At 43.9% G+C, this 22,524-nt stretch overlaps 1 protein-coding gene across 1 annotated transcript in view; it reads right to left on the bottom strand.

Moving 5' to 3' along the window:
* Window positions 1-478, bottom strand: part of HSD17B7 (hydroxysteroid 17-beta dehydrogenase 7) — a 135,934-nt gene extending 135,456 nt beyond the window's left edge. Inside the window, exon 1 of the mRNA XM_083156674.1 lies at window positions 221-478. Within this exon, the coding sequence (XP_083012800.1) occupies window positions 221-258 (38 nt within the window). The 5' untranslated portion in view covers window positions 259-478. The remainder of the gene's footprint in view (window positions 1-220) is intronic.
* Window positions 479-22,524: the final 22,046 nt, after the last annotated feature.

Raw genomic sequence — 22,524 nt, 5'->3', positions numbered from 1 at the left:
ACATCAACCCCAGCTACGGTCACTTATGTGTGGAAAAACAGAACTCTGATATTTTACACAGTGGGATTTCTTGTGGAACATACTCAGTTACAACAATCCGATAACTCTTCAGTAACTTCCCCGCGATCATATACTAATATACCACGATAGCAGAACGGAATGCAGTACATTACAAGCAGTTGTCCATATGACAATTTGAGGTCAGCGGCTTATCCCTCACCTGTTGGCTCCGGTGACCACTACAACCTTCCGCTGCATACCTGCGACAATAACACCGGAATGGAAGCAAGCCTGGTGGCGAATTTATCAGTCACGCACGCCTAGTCCGCTGTGCCAGGGGGCGGGGCCTCGCACACAGACAGAACACAGGCACACTGAAATAGTGTGGGGGCGTGGCGACAGTTTTCAGCCTGTCACAGCGCACACCGCGCCGATGAATGAGAGACGTGGAGGAAAGTGCAGCGAAACATACACAGGGAAGGGGGGTGTCTTCATGGTTTTGCCAGCGTGTGTGTGAGGTGAGGATCACACGATGGGCGGAGTTTATAACCTCATCAACCAATGATGAGCTACTCTGTTCTGTTTGGGCCGTGGCAGTACTAAATTAGGAAATCTAGGGATGGCCATCGATACATCCCACATCGATGACATTTAAAGCAGGAACCACCGATAGTGATAAAGCATTCTACCATCTACCATCGATGGTTATCGAATTGCCGCGCATACGCAAAAGAACTTTTGAAAAATAGCATCAAACTGAAAGTATCTACTGCGCATGCACGCACATCCCGGACTGTGAGATAGTGTGCAATTAAATATCGCAATGTGTATCTGCGAATAATTACAGTCCATCCAGCCATCCTCACTCAGGTTTTTAGGAGTCGCACTCGGAAACAGTGTGGGGTGGGGGGGGGGGGGGGCATTGTACTTGGTACTAAGCATTATGGGGATTGTAGTTTTCCAAGGGTTATGTGACAAAACCCCGAAAAACTACAATCCCAAAAATGCATTGCACCACATACACTGACTGTATGTGGTGCAATGCATTGTTGGGATTGTAGTTTTTCTTACAGATGGGCAAAACGGGTTACTAGTGAGAGCTGGGATCCAGTAGCTCAGTCCGTGAAAAGATCCGTATCTTTTGGGACGGGTCAACGGTTCGCTTTGAAAATAGAGATAATTTGATAATAAAGAAGCATAATTTGTTTACAATTATTTATTGCCATTTTTCTTTTACTTTTTTTTTTTTAAACAGTGAGCTGAACAAATAAGAACATACATAACCGAGTAAAACACTGATCTCATACCCTCCAACTGTACCGTTTTTGCCGGTACAGTACCGTTTTTGAATGGTCTGTACCGGCAAAAAACAAAGTGTACCGATGTACCGATTTTCTGTCTTCCAGCCTGGTTCCAGGCGGTGTTCCTTCTTTAAAGAACCTGCGCTATTATTTATTGTTATTATTCACCGCGTGTAGAATATAGAGCAGCAGGTGGTACTTATAGTGACTGTATAGTGCTCTGCAGACTACCTGTTTGCAGTTCGCACTGACAGCCGGAAGTGCCCGTCTGAGCTGTGCCGGGTGCCTGGAAGCGGGACATATGAGTAGGCAGGGAGTGCAGCGGCGGGGGGTGAGCAGCCTCACCCAGCCAGTTATAGTGTGAGCCGGGATGGCCCCCCCACCGCAGCATGCCAGCGTCTGCAACATAGAGGAAGAGGAAGCATCGCCCTGCTGTTCTCAGGTAGTGGTGGCAGACGGGCTCTGGTGACCCAATAGGAGCTTGACTGCATAAAGTGCATAGAAGACCATTTACATAGACTGCTATAATAAGCTTTACCTTTGGCCACTCCCTCTTTCCCGATGACCACGCCCCCTTTTCAATTGTGTACCGGTTTCTGCCCTCCAAATGTTGGAGGGTATGTGATCAATGGCTGGGTGCAGAATCGACATGCCGGAAAAAATGCTCTGTTTCTGGACTTCCCTGGTAATGTATGATTTCCATCACCTGTGGGGAGCTAGGTAAAGGTGTTTCACCACAGGTGATGGCAATCATACATTACCAGGGAAGTCCAGGAACAGAGCATTTTCTCCCGCATGGAGAGGGTAGGCAAGTATGGTGGGTGCTATGCTGATCGGCTGCTGCTGCAGTAGCCTTTTTTTTCTTGGATTTTTACTAGAATAGCTAGCTTTTTATTATATTATTAACTTATACCCCTTTTACACCGCCTCAAAACCCCGGGTCTTCTGCGGGTCAGACCCAGGTCAGAGGCGGTGTAAACGTGTCACGCTGTGTCCCTTTACACGGGACTTCTACCCAGGTCCTGTCCTGGGTAGAACATGGCTAGGACCTGGGTAGAGGGCGGTGTAAATGGGTACGCCAGGTCGGATGACCCGGCTCCCATTTACATCAATGGGGAACGTACAACCTGCAGACTGCAGCGTCCGCAGGTTGGACGGGGGGGCACACACAGCCTGCGCTGCTGTCTGCTATACTCTGCAGACAGCAACAGCGGAGGAGGTGAATGGATGCCTGTGTGCGGCATCCATTCACCTCCCAGATGATGGCTGGGGGGGTGCAATGGGGCTGGGGGCAGCCCAGCAGCTTACCTTGGTGCTGGGCTGCCCCCAACACAGCGATCGGGGATCACCACAGTCCCGGCGCTTGAAGATGATGTCATCTCCAAGCACCGCCTCCGTCTACACTGCGGCTGGGCACCACAGTGTAAATGGAGTAAATCCCGGATCCGACCCTTCCAAATGCCGGGTCGGATCCGGGATTTTTGGTGTAAAAGGGGTATTAGTGTTTTAGTGCAGGTTTTTCACCAGTGTGCTGTTTCTGACAGAAGCGCTGCACATTGAGAGCGCAGCAGAGGCTGACAGAAGCGCGTCCTGTCAACGCTCTGTGTGCAGGGGTATGCTGTCTGCACCCACTGCACAGCGCTTAACCTCTGCTTTGCTAAGGTTTGCCTGGGCCCTGGGAGCGTCTGGAACCCGCTCCTTGCTTAGAAGGGGATCGTGGGGGAAGGACCTCCCGCGATGGCGGCGCCATCTTGAAAGGGTTTATAGACTGAAATCCCACTAGGCAGGTGAAGTCTATTACAGGTGTCCAGCGCAGCTGGACGACTCCAAGTGATCCCAGAGAGAAGGGGAGGCACTGGAGGTGAGGAGAAACACTTGTGGGAGCGGCTAAAGGGGGAAGGGCGACAATTCTGGTCTCCTACCCGGCCGAAGCAGAGACTTGGTCTCTTCCTGCTCTGTGTGCTGGCACCATTTCTCTCCATACTGCGGAGCTGAAGCTTGGCTGTTTTCTTCAAAGTACACAGGGAATGCAGTTTAAATCCCGGCGGTCGGAATCCCGACACTTTCTCCCTCTGTGGGAGTCCACAACACCCATAGAGGTAGGATATATGAGTGCGCTCGGCACCGTGCCCGCAACGTGGCGATCCACGTCCCCCCCTTGTCGGGATTTCGGCGGTCGGGATTCCAGCGTCGGGATTTTGAACGCCAGGACTCCGGGATTTCATATCAATCTCGTACACAGGGTGCAGTTTCTCCTGGAATGCGCCACCCCCTCTGACGCTGAGGTCACTTACAGCAATCGGACATATAAGTACACTGTATACATTGCTTTGTGCTTTGCCTGACATTGTGCACTGTGGGTTAAAAATGACTGACAGATGTGATGATGCTGCTGTTGGGGGGGGGGGGAGCACGGGGCATGTTATTAGACGGCAGATTTTGCGGGGTTAAATTAACATGTGAACAGATGGATCAAGGGGACCTTTACCCTGCTTGAGAAACTGTACCCAGTGGTGCGCAAGCCCTGAGGTCTGAGCAACAAGAACCTGCGTGGGCTGCTGCATTGGGAAGGTCTATGAATGCCTTGGCTGAGGCTCTTAATAGGTAAAAGGATAACTGAATAAAGTATCCTGGCCCTAGTTCCTCCTCTCAGACTTCTATGGGATCCATTGCTCCTTCAGAAAGGGACCCCATGTTATTGCAGGTCATACAGGACACTGCACAAGGGATTCATAAGATTAATTCCCTTATGGAAACATTTGCAAAATCTCCTCCGAGACCTTCCTCCAGGCAGCCCTCGCCGACACCTCCTCTGTTATCCTTAAATTCTGATGATTATGGTGTGTGTGCAGATGACTTCACTTGGGAGCAAAGGGAAGAGGCTGATGCTTCTGTCCCGGGCATTGAGGATTTAATCCTGGCCGTTAAGCAGGCATTAAACTTGTCTGAGGAGGACAAGGTGCAGGCTCATTGTGTATTCAAAAGATTGCATAGAGATTCTGTTACATTCCCTTCAGACGAAGGTATGGTCTCCTTGTTAGGGGAAGCTTAGAAAGTTCCAGATAAAAAAGTGACTATGTCTAAGAAGTTTGCAAATATGTATCCAATGCCTGAGGAGCATGTGAAGTTGTGGGAGAAATGCAAAGCTGTAGCTTTTGACAATGTAGCCAAAAGAGCGTCTACCAACGGGACATCAGTAGACGCTCTTTTGGCTAGATTGTCAAAAGCTACAGCATTGCCGGTCCAGGGTGGAGCAGCCTTTAAGGACCCAGTAGACAAGAAAGTGGAAGGATGCCTTAAGGCAGTTTTTGAAGGAGTGGGCTATAAACTCCGCCCCAATATTGCCTCAGCCTGGGTAGCCAAAGCTATGATTAAGTGGGCTGAGGCTTTGGGAGATCAGCTGCGACCTGATTCCAAGGCTTTTCTCCTATCAGAAAAACTCAGGTGTGCAGCAGAGCACATCACTGAGGCTGGGGAATCCGCCACGTCTGTGTCTGCAAGGCGAACCCTCTGGCTTAAGGCCTGGGATGCAGACAGTGAATCAAAGAAATCCCTTGAGTCTTTGGCATTTAAAGGGGAGCTGCTTTTTGGTTCAGAACTGGAGTCTATCATAAAGCAAGCCACCGGGGGAAAGAGTACATTTCTTCCTACCACAGCTAATGCTTCAGACTCAAATTTTGGAGTATTTAAACCTGCTTCTCGCTCTTCCTTTTGAGAGGGAGCATCCAGCAAAGAACAGGCGGGAAGAGGTAGATTCCCAGCCGGTAAAGGGAAAGCTTCCAAATCCAGGTTTGGGGCCTTTGGTAAGAAGCAGGTGTCAAAAGGTGAGGATAAATCCTCTGCATGACAAAGCGGAGGCTCCCCATTCTGGTCTCAGAGTGGGGGGTCGCCTCCTGCAGTTTCAGGGCAAGTGGAATATCACAACCTCAGACCCTTGGGTTCTTTCAATTGTCTCAAGGGGTTACCGGATAAATCTCAGGGAGGATCCTCCACGGAGATTTCTCCTAACTCCTTTGCCAAGGGAAGCCAGTTCATGCATAGCCCTCTTGGGGGCGGCGTTGGCTCTCATGGAGAAAGGGGTTGCTGTCCCGGTTCCTCAGGAGGAACGCAAGAGAGGTCTTGGTACTCTTTACTTAGAAGGGCGCCCACGATTTTGATCGTGGGCATCGTTAGTAAAAAATCTCGGGCATCTCGGGCATTGAATGCACTAAAAAATCGGGTGCGATCAACCGACGAGATGCCCGAGATTTCCCATAGGGAACAATGTTAAATGTCTCAATTGACCCAATTTTCCTGTTCAATGCCTCAATTGACCCGATTTTTCCATAGGAAACAATGTTAAATGGGCCACAGAGGCCAAATAGGCACCCTGAAGTGTATAATGGCCACCCGAATTGTTAACGCCACCCCACGATCAACGTCAACCCGATGCGTGGCGAGCGCAGCGAGCCCGCGAGGGGCGGCGGTACGCGTCCTACGACCTTTTCATACCCCCACTATCCGCGAGCGCAGCGAGCCCCGCGAGGGTACGCGGACAGCTGTGAAGCCCGCGAGGGGACGCGGATACCTGTGAAGGTATCCGCGTCCCCTCGCGGGGCTCGCTGCGCTCGCCACGCTTCGGGCTCGGTGGCTCGCTGCGCTCGCCACACTTTCTATTCTCAACTCCACGCCGACGTGGATAGTGGGGGTATGAAAAGGTCGTAGGACGCGAACCGCCGCCCCTCGCGGGCTCGCTGCGCTCGCCATGCTTCGGGTTGACGTTGATCGTGGGGTGGCGTTAACAATTCGGGTGGCCATTATTCACTTCAGGGTGCCTATTTGGCCTCTGTGGCCCATTTAACATTGTTTCCTATGGAAAAATTGGGTCAATTGAGGCATTGAACAGGAAAATCGGGTCAATTGAGACATTTAACATTGTTCCCTATGGGAAATCTCGGGCATCTCGTCTGTCGCATCGCACCTGATTTTTTAGTGCATTCAATGCCCGAGATGGCCGAGATGGGCGCCCTTCTAAGTAAAGAGTACCGAGGTCTTTATTCAATTATTTTCTTGGTTGCCAAACCAGAGGGGTCAGTCAGACCTATACTAAATTTAAAGTCTTTAAATCAGCATCTTTGGGTGGATCACCTCCGTATGGAGTCCCTGCACTCAGTGCTTGGCAGCATAGAGCCAGGGGAATTTTTGTAGTCCGTGGATATTCAAGATGCATATCTTCATATGCCCATATGCAAAGAACATCAGTCCTTACTTCACTTTCATTGCAGACCTTTTCAATGGGACATCCTTTCCTGTTGGTCAGTTATGTGAAAACCATGAAACAAGAAAGGTTACTTCTCTCTCAGGAGACAAAGGAGTTCTTAGTATGATGGACGGATATAGAGACGTTGCAGCTGGAGCGGTCACTTTGCTCTTGGGACTGGGTGGTCATAATGACCGACGCCAGTCTCAGGGGTTGGGATGCGGTTTCCCTTCACCATCGGTTGCAGGGCCTGTGGTCCAAACAGGAATCCAGACTACCAATAAATATATTGGAACTTTGAGCAGTTTGAAAGACTCTTCAACAGGCGGAGAATTGTCTGAAGGGCCTCCCGATCAGAGTGCAGTCAGACAACACCACGGCAGTGGCTTACCTGAATCATCAGGGCGGGACTCGCAGCAGGATGGCGATGCAGGAAGTCTTGCAGATTTTTAGCTGGGCAGAAATCAACATTCCGGTTCTGTCTGCCATATTCATTCCGGGGATCCGGAATGTAGAGGCGGATTTCCTCAGCAGAGAGGACCTGCTGGAGGGGGAATGGTCATTACATCCGGAGGTATTCAAGGAGATTGTGAGTCGCTGGGAGCTCCCAGATGTGGATCTAATGGCATCCAGGAATAATTGTCAGGTTCCGAAATTTTGTTCCAGGACCAGGGACCCAACTACTTGGGCGATGGATGCCATGGCGGTTCGTGGCACTTTCACCTTCCTCCGTTCCCAATGATACCGCGGGTGCTGAGAAGGGTGAAGTCTCAACAAGTGCAGGCCATTCTTATTGCACCAAACTGACCCAAGTAGAAGATAATTTTTTTCATGTAGATAGGGCTCTGCTTTGAACAGTACCTAAGTTTTTGCCAAAAGTGGTTTCTTTCTTTCAATTAAACCAGGAGATTGTGCTCCTGGTATTTTCTCCACCAGAAAGGGCAAAAAATAGGGAACAATTAAGAAAGTTGGATGTAGTTCGCACCTTGCGAATTTACGTGGAAAGGGTAAAGGACATCTGCAAAACAGACCTGTTGTTGGTTTTGTATGATGAGCATAAGAGAGGATGGCCTGCTTCTAAGCAGACTATCACCAGATGGTTAAGGTCAGTAATTGCCTTTGCTTACACCAAGGGAGTTGGAACTATTCCTTCTAGAATTAATGCACATACCACCAGGTCAGTTGCTTCCTGTTGGGCTGTGCATCATGGGGCTATGGCGGAGCAGTTGTGCAGGGCTGCCATTTGGTCCTCTGTTCACACCTTTACCAAATTTTACAGGTTTCATGAGTTCGCGTCGGAGGACGCTTCATTTGGACGGGCAGTGATGAGAACTGGCAGTCTGAGCGTACCCTCCCAAAGGACCGGCCAAAGGTTAGCTGTGTCAACGGGATGGACGAAAGAGAAAAGGGGATTTTTGTAAGAACTTACCATTCAAACCCCTTTCTATGAGTCCATCCAGGTGACACAGCGATCCCTCCCGGTAAGTCATACCGTTCATGTGTGTCATGTTATGTTTATATGATTGTGCATATAAGATGTTGGGCATTGTACTGAGTACTATCCTAGTGTGCTTTTTAAGTTGAACTGAGGCATGATGGTATGTGGAAGGGAGGAGACTGCGTCCAAAGGTTAGCTGTGGTTCGAACGGTAAGTTCTTACAAAAATCCTTTTATTTACGGTTTGAGTGTACTAAGTGTAGTATCTGTTCATTTTATTTACATTTCAATTGATTCTATTAATGTAAAGGGAATTCATACCCTCCAAATCTAAAGGGCAGAAAGGGGCATGGCCTCATGGAAAGGGGGCGTGACATCACAAAAAGGGTCATGGTATTACACATTATACCACACATCGTAATGCCCATTACACATTTTAGTAAACGCTGTAATGTCAATTACAAATAAGGCCACACACCAAAATGCCCATTACACATTGTGCCACACATCATGATGCCCATTACATACTATATAACAAACCATAATGCCCATTACATATTTGACACATAAATGCTGCTTACCTACATGCTCATTGCTAGGGGGTTCGTTCTTGATGCCAGGGGCTTTATCATGCTCGATGCCAGGGGCTTCATGTTTGATGCTAATTGGGCTTCATGCTCGTTGCCAAGAGGGAGTACATTGCACGTTGCCAAGGGGGAATTAAATGCTGATTGTAAAGGGGGGGGGGGATTGCTCATTGCCATGGGGGGGGGGATTGCTCGTTGTCAAAGGGGAGGGAATTGCTCGTTGCCAAGGGGGAGCAGCTGGACGCACACAATTGAAAGAAATGACAGCCTGGCAGAGAGAGCTGTCTGTGCGCTGCCCGGCTGTATAGTCAAAGCAGAGGCAGCAGGCTGGTCTGTCGATATTTTCAATTGTCCCGCTGGACGGCATAGAGCCAATAGGAGCTTGCGGTCCGGCAGCCAATCATGAGAGGCTGCTGGACTGTTCGCGGCCATCCAGACTAGGGAGAATTGATAACAGCGATGGACCAGGCTGTTGCCGCTGCTTTGACTATACGGCAGAAACTAGATCCAGCCAGGCAGCGCATTGACAGCTTTCTCTGCCCGGCTGTCAATTCTTAAAAAAACTGTACAAGTTTAATTTGCCAGTACAGACCTTTAAAAAACGGTACTGTACTGGCGAATTCGGTACAGTTGGAGGGTATAGGAATTTCATACATTAATCTCACAGGTGCTTATTTTTACTTATTTTTCTACTTGTCCTTCTGAACACCAGAGTGACATTAATGCACTTACAGTCACAGTTAGACACTAATTGAATAACGTAATGTCTGCAATAGGCATGGAGTGGGTTAAACATCCAAGACTGTTGTGTGACCTAGGGAAGCATGTGACTCGGTGGTCCAATAAGGACTTAGGGAAGGGCAGTGTTAGCTGGGATATCAGGGCAGGAAAGGGAGGACTCTTCCTCTCTTTCCTGAAAGTTTTTGGAGAGTGTGGACCTCTGTACCCCGTGCTCTGCTTTAGGTAGGATAGTACATTTGCCTTGGAGCATATTTTATACCCCTATGCCCCCCCCTTGCCCATCTTACTGTGCTGTGGCTCCTGCCTCACCGTCTCCCGCCTGAGACGCTGGTCACGGTCGCCCACTCGCTGTGCGCAGTGAGCGACGTTGTCCGACGCTGCGGACATGGTGTTCCCCCTTGGCGGCTCTCGGTCCTGCTACCCTGCCCCTTTCCCGGATCACGGGCAGGGAGGGCTGCTGTGCCCGGCCCCAGGACGGTGGCTTCCCAGGCTGCGATGCCTCCGGGCGGGTGACGTCACGTGGCGGGCGCCAATCTGCGGGGCACGCCGGGCGTCACACAGGTATGTGCAGGCGGTGTTGCATCCCCACCTCTGGCATGCTTTTGCAGATGGGATGGCCAGAGGCGGGTAACGGCAAAGGAAGCATTATGGCTCCTGCTGTTGGGTCCCCCTCCCTTCGGCACAGTTTCCCCGACGCTGAGAGCCGGGGAGTGGGGTCAGATGGCGGGTCACGGCGACAGGGGGGGGGGGGCATGGGTGGCTCCTCGGTATAAGGGGGCCTATAGTTAGGGGAAAAGTCCCTTATCACGGCGGAGAGTTATTATTCCGCAAGTGGGGATACTTATAGGTCCAGCCTAGGCTTGCGGGGGTTACCAGGTACTGGGGGATACATGGCCACAGGGGATGACAGAGGGCTGCGCAGTGTATGTGTTGATTCAGGGCGCTAGGGATACCTTTGCTGTTTGGGCAGGGGCGGCTGAGGCCGGAGTGCCTCCTCCATATTTTAACCCCTCTTAGCCATTCCCCGCGCTTTTCTCCATGGTGGGGGCCCCATAAACACGGGTGTACATTACCTAGGGTGCCGGCTGCCATTATGAGCATTTCGGGCACAGGGTCAGCTGTTGCCCGTACAGAGGGGGAGCTTCCTGATGGGGCTGACGCAGCTGTCATCACTCGGGAGCACTCCAGATGGAATCCCAATTTAGGCCTCATTGGCAAATTTAAGTCGCAGTTTACTGGGGCCTAGCGGGTGGAGGCACAGCCGATTTATACTTTAAGCAGTTACCATTTATGTATGCCCTGAAATACCAGAGGTTGGGGTAGGCCCTGCCGCATAGGCGGGGGGCCGTCTGGCGCCTTTAGGGGGCTGGTTCCTGAGCTCCTGGTTGCCAGGGTGTTCGTGGTCATGGGTCCTCGGCGGCTGAACGTGCATCCCTTCAGGGATCTGTGGGGTGATAGGATGTCTGGGGTCTCTCTGGGGACCGGATGGGGGCCACAGGCTTTCTCTTTCATGTCCCCACAGATGTTGAGTTCCCACGGATTTTCGGACAGAGGAGTCAGCTGGGGATGCTGTCATGGAATTTTCAGGTGAGGTGTATTCTGGCGGGGGTCTGAGCCTGTGTCAGGTGGCTCATAGGGCGACTCAGACATTGCTCTCTCACTCGCCCCTCCCCCCCTTTTTTCTTTCCCTGCTGGGGGGTCTGACATTGGAGGGCTCTGCGAATACACAGTAGTCCTTCAGGTATTTAGATGTTGAATGAGAGCCGTAGGGTATACATTTAGAAGGATGACTTAATGTACTTGTTCAGCCTAACTGGTGAGTTCAAGTAAGCCTTCCAGGCTCTGTGTTTCTACAGTATGTCTCAATTAGATAAGCCCCAACCCCTAGATCAGTAGTTCCCAGACTGTGCACCTAGGCTCCCTGGGGTGCCTCAGGACACTTGCAGGGGTGCCTCGGGTTGGTGGTCTGGGACCAATTTAAATTATTTACGTTCAATTATTTCTGGACAAAACCAGTGCTGGTGGCTGCCGATGATACAATGGGTACAATCGGAAGCAAATCCAGCCATTTGCCACATAACTGACCCTAGAAAAAATATATCAACACAATCTACTTAATTTGGTGTATTTTCTGGGACTGGGGATGCCTTGAACACAATTCTGATACTCTGGGGCAGTGGTTCTCAAACTGTGGGTCCTGACCCCAAAGTGGGTCCCGACCTTCTCAGCATGGGGTCGTAACTCCATGTTGCTGACCATCAGGCTGATGAGTTTTGTAATCTCAGTCAGTGATTCAAGGAGTCTCAAAACTCTGTTGAATTGTCTGTTATATTATACTCCTCCTGTATAAACTCTGTGCCTCCACAATGCTGCCATGTATGTGCTGTCTGCTGACTACACATGTGATGTGATGGGTTATGGTATATCAGACTCCTCTGATAAACCAGATATTTATCTGATAAGATTAGATATGATAAATAACCCAAACCACATTTATTTACTTTATTACCTTTAAATATAACGGCAACGCTGAAATGATTGCACACCCACACAACCTTGTTATAAAAGGTATGACAATGCTTTACTTAAAGAATAGCTTCATTACAGATATTTGCAAATGCAGACTAACACAAGAAACATAAAATTGATTAGCTAATACTTAAACAGTAATTCTAAATCAAATCAAAATGGACACCTTTCAAGGACAGTGATCAGCCATGATTAAACCTCCTTCATAATTACCTCCAGCCCCCTGTGCTTCCTTGTTCTTTCTCAACTGCCTTCACCACTCCCTCTTTATGCCCAATATTTATACTTTATTCAGCTCAGTTATTTCATTATTCATATGGCCTAAAATGTGATTGGATCAGTCAGTATTGAATTAATGATATTATAATCAGTCACGTCATTTCAGACTGGTAACTAGGAAGAGAAATTTCGAGGTCTCGTTGACCTGGAGGCCTTGGGGTCTACGCATGCGTACCCTGTTATCTGGTTAGTTCTCATTTCTAGACAAAACTGTGCAGACTGGCTGTCTGCCCTTGTCCTCTTTTACATCAATAAGGCATTCTTAAACCCAGAAATCCAAAACAATATCTCATAAGAAATTACTTATTTCAGCAGTATTCTGACTCCACACGCCATCTTGTAACGAGATATGCAAGTCATGCCTAACAAAATGGCTGCTGCTTCTAACATATAATAACTGTTTAGCGCAAAGGGAAGGCCTCATACGCAGTGAATAGTACATTGTGCAACAAGCTAAAGTCATCTGCAGCAATAATAACAATATTTGAGAAAACAGAGTATAACAAAAGTATATAATTATTGATGCGTTATTTCAGTTTTAACAGTCCATCCTCTGAACTTCTCCAAAGAAAGTTCATATCTCTTGCAAAACGCATCATTTGTTTCTCTCTTAATACATCGGAAAACCTTCTTGAAGCATTTCACTAGTATATAGAAAAATCAATAATATTATCTTGGCAAAAACATTAAACTTCTTAAAGCATATATAACATTGACTTATGCGAACCAGTTATTGGGGTTCAACCAAATAAACCAACTGTAGGGAATCACATCACTCACACCTGTTCAATAAACTAAATTTTAACCCAAATAATTTAATTCAACTTTCCTTTTAACGTCATCATCCGTTTAGTATTTGTGATGCTTGTACCATATTTTAATTATATTCACAAATTCAAATACAATTTTATAAACTTGGGATAATGTAAATAAGTGTGTTTCTTTAATATACCATGTGTTACTTTCAAATCTTTATGTTGAATCACCACTGTATTAATTAGTAAAAGTACATTTTATTACAATAGATCTTGTTTGTAACCATTTAGAAACCTTATAATCCTTGTGGTAATATCCATGGCTTATGAGACAGTATGTTTGAGAAAACATCTTAAGAAACAATTCAATGAGTACCCTTTTTATCTAGATTTTATACTAGCACACCCAACTCTGTCACATAACTACATGTTTTGTTGTACTCCAAAATATCTCCTGTTATTACACTCTTTACCAATTTTAAACCTAGGGAGAGTCAGTAACCTTATAAGATTCACTTGTGTAAATCCTACATATAAAATTAAGTGTTGTTTGATTTGACTGCAAATATAAGTAGCCATTAACCCAATATTACCGGAGTGATACCGTAGATGACAATATAACCAACAATCAGTTTACCTTATTGTTCTTTTTATCAGCTCATGATGAGCGTCTTAAAGAAGAAATGTCAGTTTGCATTTAGATATTATGTTTGCACCATTGTTACCATCATTACTTAGAATGCCTCCTCTTTACTGATACCTTACTAGATGTATTCTATCAATGGTTCCTGTGTGGGCGTTCTCAGTTACTTTTATGTTATTACTCATATATTTATTTTAAACCTTCTAATTAGTTTAACATATTGGCTATCAGTATTTTATTACCATCCTCTGATGCATACCGAAACCTGGGAGCATCAGTAGTATGATGTATATGTGTGTCCGTTATGATTATTACTATACTTGTGGGATTAAAATTAAAAGCAGAAGTAGAATACACCATCATGACTCTAGTAATACCTCTTTGATAACTATACACACTGTCCTTGCCAGCAACCAATCCCTGGTAACCCTCATTCACTATAAAAATATGAAAACTTAAAAAACAAAAATGACTTCTTCAGTTAGTGAGTGTATGGGAAACTTGGTCACTCATGGGGATCATTGTTTTACACCTTGTCCACAACCCGCAGGGACACCACTAAGGGTATCCCCCGATTCCGTGGACCTCTTCTTGCCCACAACCCGCAGGGACACCACTAAGGATGCCCCCCGATTCCGTGGACCTTGTCTTGGTCTGTGTGGGGGCCCTGGACAGGCCCATCATCAAATAAGTTTATTAAATTAGAATCAAAGTCACAATATTTATCTGCATCAGTTTATTTTTCTTTCAACTGATATCACCACCAGGTCGGAAACCTTCTTGCAGTGAGACGCATTAATTCAATTGGTTTGTTTCACAGGGACGGGTCTTGCCTTTGATCTACGAGACATTTAATTGTAAGAATTTTCTCACCATTGCATAGTCTCCAGGCTGGACCTTATAACAACATCCCTTCATAAGCTTGTTTGCTTTTCTGGTAAAGTATTTAGATGATGTGAGAATTAGAGTGACAAGTCTGCTGCTGGATGTTGAATAGGGATTGATGGTCTCCCAAAAAAAATGTATATATCAATTAAAATAATGATCTTATAAGGGGACAGGTTCAGTGGCTGCTGAGGAGTAGTGTGAATGTCATACAAAACCGAAGACAAAACTTCAAGTCAACTCATGGTAATTTCCACACCCACCCTAAATAATGTGTTCTCAATGTGCATTTGTTACCATGTTCAATTCTGACTAAAACCTTTTAGTGAATGGTGAGTGCAACCAAATTTTCATACCCATATTTTGACTTATTCCTTAGAATACCTTTCCTGTCAAATATGTACCTCTATGATTTCTTTAATAGCATATACCTTATGGGATAACATATCTGAACACACATTTCTCAAAACATTTCTTTGCTGTAAAGGATGCTGTACATGGGACAGCTGGGATGTTCCTTATAATCAAGATAACATATCAGATACCATTTAAATATAATGACAATTTTAAATGCATGTAAATTCCCCAAAAAATATTTTTAACCTTAGGAATGGACCAGTGGTAGGAGAAATGTTTGATGGTTCTATAGGAATAATTTTCCTGAGTTCATTCTTCTGCAGATGCGTTTGGGCCTCTGCATAAGATGAAATCAACATACATGCCCTCTCTCTCCTTACATGGGTCATCCCATGGGCAGCTTCCGCATATGCCAGGAGGAGGGGTTTGGGGAGCTACTGGTCTGCCCCCACCATCTTTACATAGGCCATTAACCTTTTGACTGCATCCATTCATCATCCATTGGCACATTCCTGTTAAATACCCAACTCTTGATGCTTTATGATCTTCTGCTAAAAAAACATTAAATTGTATAGTGATGTGATTCACAACAGTGGCAATCTTATTTTTGTTACCAAGTGCAACAAGATCACTTTATAACATGTGAGCTTGACACTTAACAACTACTGCCTTTGCAGGGAGTTGCACAGCCTCAATGAGCTCATTTACTTGCTGTGATATTAGCGTATTATATCATAGCAAAATCATGATGGAGAATGAGGATCTCTAAATCCAATACTACCGCATATCCCGTATATGGCCATCCTGAGTCTCCTTGTTGGTGACAACTACAATCTTTGTAGATGGTAGTGGCTTGTCAGAGATATCAGGTCTAATTGGAGAAATTTTGCTTTAAATATTCCTCACAATCATGTTCTAAATCCTGCATCTCATCCATCCTCTGGGACTCCCGGGTCCCACCAGGTAGCAGAGTAGCAGGATTTAGCGTACCACACCTGACAATGGTTAGGTCATGTGGCGCTGGGAGCAAAAGTTCCCAACGAGAGAACCATGCACTGGAAAGTGTCTTGTCCGTGAAGAGTTCAGTAAGAAAGCAACCGCATGAGGAACACATAATGTCAGTGGGTGTTGTAGTACAATGTCCTCTACTTTCTGCACTAAGGCCGCGGCAGCCGCCACAGCTCTTAAGCATGTCGGTAATGCAGCTGCCACTTGGTCAAGTGCGCAACTGTAATACCCAATCGGTCTATGTGAATCCCCATGTATATGTGTTCAAACTCCCAAGGCCTCTGTTTGTTGTTCATTACAGTAAAGACAGGTATATGATAAATCTGATATATCCATTGCTGTGGCTTCTGTCAGTGCGTGTATCCGTGCCTCAAATGAAGCAATTATGTCAGCATATTGTACTTTGTCAGTTCTGTGTCAGTTAGATTTAGTAGTAGTAATAGAAAAGGTGTCAGTAAGAGAATCCTGTAAAGAATTTAAACACATCATTAAATCATAAACATATTGAATCAGCATTGTGGTAGCAATCATGCAACTCATTGTGGGACATAGTGGGGCTGTCCATAAAACCTTGGCTTAATTGAGTCCACGTATATTGGACTGTGCTGTAAATAAATGTAGTAAGTCCTGACTATCTGCTATATGATTGTAAGAACTAATCAATGATTAGATGACTGTAATACTTCCATAACTGTAAAGTGAATTGATTTACACTAAAAAAATAATAAGAATAATCGCATTGGGTAGATAACCTGCAATAACAGAGTGTTGCAAATACTATGGGTATTAAATAGTATGCGTTGTTGTAAAATCTGGAAAAAAAACTATTTCTTGTAGTCCATAGATGTTTAGAAACTTATGACATGATTAGTAATGAAAAACTCATCAAAATACTCTAACCCCGTGAGGGTCCTCATATCGGTTAGTGCCTTCTGACAGCAGTCTCTCATGGATTTCTGTTAATAATACACAATTTCTTCCAAACCACTCTGAGGAAAAAAATAATCATTAAATCATTACAAATATTTGAGAGAATATCATGATTAGTTGTGCAGCAAATGTGATTACTAATAGCAGTACCCAGTTGTGCTGCACCTAATTGTGACCTCCATTCCTTATTTGTGGGCTCATATGCATGACCAACGGATCTAGTAAAGTGGCAACATGCAATCAGATAAATCAGTAAGCATAAAAATGCAACTCAATATGCATCTTATAATAATCACTATAAAATCTGTATTTTTCCAATAAGGGCTTTGATAAGGATTCTGCAGCATTACCTGCAGACTCAATATTTTTTCTAAATAATTTTTAGTGGCTCAGTAATAATAATAATAATAATAATAATATTTTTGTTTTTTTTAAACACTTGCTTTTTCTGTGCAAAATGAAATGCATCAATTTGTAAATTAATCTTTTCTCTGGAATAGTCACACCTCTATTGGCTGGGATTTTTATTTAAATAAAACAAGCAAAAGCAATAGCATTATTAAGCTCAGACATCATATTAGCATTTGTCATTTGGAGAAAAAAAAATGGCAGCTTTTAAACAGATGTTGACAAAACAACATTATCACTTGAGGGAAGCAATGGGGAGGGGGCTGGAGGTCATCCTTGGGTATGGCTGATCACTGTCCCATACAGAACATTGCAATAACTTTAATCTATTCATTGTGCTTTTTCAAAAGGGTAAACAATATCTTCAATTCTAAAATCTTTCATGTCCTTGTTATGGAAAACAGTTCTGTAACACTCCTTGGATATTTCACATCATTTAGGAATAAAACTTTACTCTCTTATCAATCTCATTAACCATTTCCTGCCTTTAATCTCCTACAGAGTTATTTCTGATGTTACTCTCACCTCATCACTGGAAAAAAACTTCTTCCCTTCTGTTTTTTTCAAAAATAAACAAAAAATTTCAAAATTATTCTTTTTTTTCCCCCATTTTTTCTTTTTCTCCCTAAGGCTCTAAAAGAAACATCACCTCTCCTCACTTCTCACTGAACAGAATTAACCCCTCAGTGGGACAGTACAATTTTTCCAAACATATGTGGGTTAGTGGGATATACTATCTCAATTCTTGAAGCTTTCACCACCTGTCACCAGACCATTGCGCGTCCACTCTCATCAAATAATCATTACCTCACAGGTGCATCATCATCGCCAATTCCAACTAACTATGTCCAGCATAGTATTTTCTATTCCTTCTCACTTGCTCACACTAGTCACATACTCAGAACTTTCTGTGATCCCATACAAATGCTTAAAAAGGTGTTACCTCTTTCAAAGACAAAAATGTAAATAAAATAAATGAAAAATTTCCCAAAAAAACCTAACCTTGCGTTATGTGTCTGTCACTGTTATCACACCTACGCCTTCCACATACTGTCCTTCTCTGTTATCAGTATAGTGGGCCACCTACTGTCCATCTCTGTTATCAGTATGGTGTTTCATCTACTGTCCTCTGTTATCAGTAGTCACGTGTCCCACCCCCACCCTGTCTTCTCTTATTATTTTTCCCCATATATTCTACCTTGTACGTAGGTGGCAGATACCCCCTGTGAATCTCGCTACCGGTCAGCACGCTCACAGGAAAAAATCAACTCATCAAATCAGAAAAAAATTATATGCAATATGTCATTCTTTGTTACCATATCTGCACATTGTCTAAGTGATCATTACACGATTAGATCACTATCTCCCCTGGTTATTTAGCTAACTGTGGCCACAGTATTAACCCCTTAAAATACTCTATCAATTTAGTACCCTCCCCCTTTCAAAACAAACAAAATTAAATTAACACAAATCAAAAACAAAACAAAAATTGGCTTAAAGAAAACCCTACAGCCTTGAGTCAGTTATCACTGATTACCTTCCATTCATAAGAATAAAAATAAACCCAGGATTTATCTGCGCATTACTCAAGGTATATCTGATTCAATATATGTATCTAGATTAAGCAAATAGGCAACAGAAATTGCCAACAGAAAACATGGTCTAATATATCAATATGAACCTTTAAGAATAGATGTTATATTGGACTTATATCTCATCGATATATATATCACTTTTCTTATTCAAAATGTATTACTCATTAACTGAAAAAAACATTGAATTCACATGATCATTTCCTGTTTCTTCACCTAACATGGACAACTCCTTATCTCGCATTACATCAACTGAATCCATCACTTTAGAGTTTCCAACTCACAGCTGCTTTGTTTAATAAACCAAAAAAAATTAAATCAAAAACCCATAGCAGAAAAACATCAGTCCTACATTACGGACTTCATCTCCCCAAGACAGGAGACCAAAAAAACTTTACAATGAGATAAACTCGATCTTACTTTCTTTGTTATAAACAATATTCCAATTAACTTTATTTATTCTGGTGGTAAAAATGAACTGTTACTTGGCTTACAATATTAGCGTCTAGTCCTTTAAACTCTGTATTTTAACTGACCTCTGTCTATGGATATAAAGAAATTAGCTCAAACTGTTATTGTAATCCGACTGCTTGCTAGCTCTAACAATGCAACGTATACTTAAATATTTATTAACATTTTCTTATATAAACCATATACAGTAGACAATCCGGAGGTTTCCAAACAATACAGATTATGGATAAATCATGCATTCCATTTCTTCCACATGTTGCTGGCCAGTCAACCAGGAAGAAATGCAAAAATGCACAATCTCCTCTACCTATCTCTAATCACCAAATTATAAGCACGGGAAAACCTACAACAAATATATGCAACTTCTTTAAAATTTATAGATTGGACAAACAAAGAACTCTAATTATCAGAACAACCGCTACAGATTAGTTACTTCAGCAATATCCTCAGCAGACAATATACACCAAACAATCCAACCGCGGTCAAAAAATAAAAACAAACAAAAAAATACTGTCATTTAAAGAATATTTTTTTTTTTAAAAAAGTAGAAAATTTATTGCCAGCATAACCTTTATACCAATATGCTTGCTATAGTCTGCATGCTTTGCAAATAAACTAAAGAAATACTCTTCCTGACCCAAGCAATGTTGTTTACAACTTCTTGCCAAGTTTCTCGCTGCTCTCCTTATCTATTCTCTGACACAGAGAAGAAATGGGCGATGCGGGGGGGTTTAGCAAGCTGACAGTCTGCAAAATGCAGCATTGTCTTTCCATGCCTTAAATTACGATCTATTTGTTTTATAATTAAAGAGCGAATTTGCTTCAAGTAATTGTGGATTACCATACCTTAACAGATGTTTGAGAAGATCAGGGTACACAAATGCACCGACTTTAAAAAAATTCTACACATTTTTTTTTTTTTTCCAATAGCTAATTTTTTTTTCAAACTTTGATCTTCTCAATAACTGACAAAATATGGACACCAACCATCATTGAATCTCGCTGGGGCCTCCAACTGATAAACCAGATATTTATCTGATAAGATTAGATATGATAAATAACCCAAACCACATTTATTTACTTTATTACCTTTAAATATAACGGCAACGCTGAAATGATTGCACACCCACACAACCTTGTTATAAAAGGTATGACAATGCTTTACTTAAAGAATAGCTTCATTACAGATATTTGCAAATGCAGACTAACACAAGAAACATAAAATTGATTAGCTAATACTTAAACAGTAATTCTAAATCAAATCAAAATGGACACCTTTCAAGGACAGTGATCAGCCATGATTAAACCTCCTTCATAATTACCTCCAGCCCCCTGTGCTTCCTTGTTCTTTCTCAACTGCCTTCACCACTCCCTCTTTATGCCCAATATTTATACTTTATTCAGCTCAGTTATTTCATTATTCATATGGCCTAAAATGTGATTGGATCAGTCAGTATTGAATTAATGATATTATAATCAGTCACGTCATTTCAGACTGGTAACTAGGAAGAGAAATTTCGAGGTCTCGTTGACCTGGAGGCCTTGGGGTCTACGCATGCGTACCCTGTTATCTGGTTAGTTCTCATTTCTAGACAAAACTGTGCAGACTGGCTGTCTGCCCTTGTCCTCTTTTACATCAATAAGGCATTCTTAAACCCAGAAATCCAAAACAATATCTCATAAGAAATTACTTATTTCAGCAGTATTCTGACTCCACACGCCATCTTGTAACGAGATATGCAAGTCATGCCTAACAAAATGGCTGCTGCTTCTAACATATAATAACTGTTTAGCGCAAAGGGAAGGCCTCATACGCAGTGAATAGTACATTGTGCAACAAGCTAAAGTCATCTGCAGCAATAATAACAATATTTGAGAAAACAGAGTATAACAAAAGTATATAATTATTGATGCGTTATTTCAGTTTTAACACCTCCCATCACTCTGTGAGCCCACAATGCTGCCATGTATGTGCTTATCTGCTGACTACACATTTCATGTGATAACCTTCTGCAGTAACTTGCTGGGGTCCTGTCATTATTATTATTGTCTGATGGGGTCCCAGAGCAAAATAGTTTGGGGTCCTCTGCTCTAATGGGATGCGATTATAAAAAGATGGGGAACCCCTGCCCTAGATAAAGTGTCCCTTATAAAGTAGTTCAGCTCAGGGACCATCCTTCTCCAGGGCATTTCTCCAGGGATGTGTGATTATTACTGTGGAATAAATAGATTACATAATATGTCGGTGAATGCGCAGTACCAGCTAATGGGTTACTTAAGAGCATCAGCCTCTAAAGGTCGGATTAGCTATATTCTAAGGTACAAGACCTGTTATTTACTTTGCAATGCTAAAATTTTGATAAGCGAGGGAAATATGACATGATTGGCGATAGAACACATTAGGTATGTGCATGGGTAGCAATGTGTTCTCGCACAGTAATTTTCCCTTCTAACATTTACAGCACTCTAGGGTAGGCTACGGATGCATATCCGGGTTAAGGGTCCACTTCAAATCAAATAATTACTTCTTGAATGTGTTGCAAGCAGCAAAACAAAGAAAGGCAAAATCTCTAGCATGGCTGTAATAATCATTAGTTTCGTTTATGATATTCCACAATCATACTTCTAAAATTCATTGGCTGCCAAGAACAGTTTTGGTGGGCATACACACCCAGGTGAATTAAAATATAGACTTCAAGTTCAAGGCAGCAATCTATGGGTACATACGTCCCCTGTAACGCACTATGTAATATAGGAACAATTTATATCACCGCTACCAATTAATTAACAGCAATGCCATAAATAAATGCATCAGAATTATGGCACCTTTAGCCTGTTATTCACTAGCCTTAGCGAACGGATATGCTGACGGAGAGACAAGGAATACTTCATCTTCAAGTGCTTGCCGATGGAGTGTTCCATTTCTCGTGCATGGGTCAAGGGGTCACGCACCTTTACACTGGGGCGTTGAGGTGTCCTCGTGTCAGGGCCGGATCTCTCATTACCTTTGGGAATTGCGTTTGTTGCCCCTGCTTATTCTGAACGCTGCGCTAGGCTCCTGGGTGGTTTCTGTTCTCTATTCTGACATTTTGGTGTGCTGATTGCTAGGGTTGGAATGGAGGGGCTGTTACTTACCTGTCCTTTCTGTGAATCCAGATTGCCACTGCGTATTACCTCTGTTACCTGACGTCATTGGTACCCATGGGTCCGGGAGCTCCAGGGTAGTACCGGCCCCTCCCCACCACCCCATCTCCTTTTGCTTGCTGATGGGTCAGTGTAGGGTTGCGCATACTCTGCTTATGGTATGCTATTGTCCATCCTTGCTGTTTTTCTGCGACTGCATGGTGCACCTAGGGTGTCTT

The sequence above is a fragment of the Crinia signifera genome, chromosome 8, assembly GCF_055691185.1.
Source record: "Crinia signifera chromosome 8, ASM5569118v1, whole genome shotgun sequence".
Taxonomy (NCBI): Eukaryota; Metazoa; Chordata; class Amphibia; order Anura; family Myobatrachidae; genus Crinia; species Crinia signifera.
Note: the sequence above shows the minus strand (reverse complement) of the source record. Positions and strands in the feature narration are given on the sequence as shown.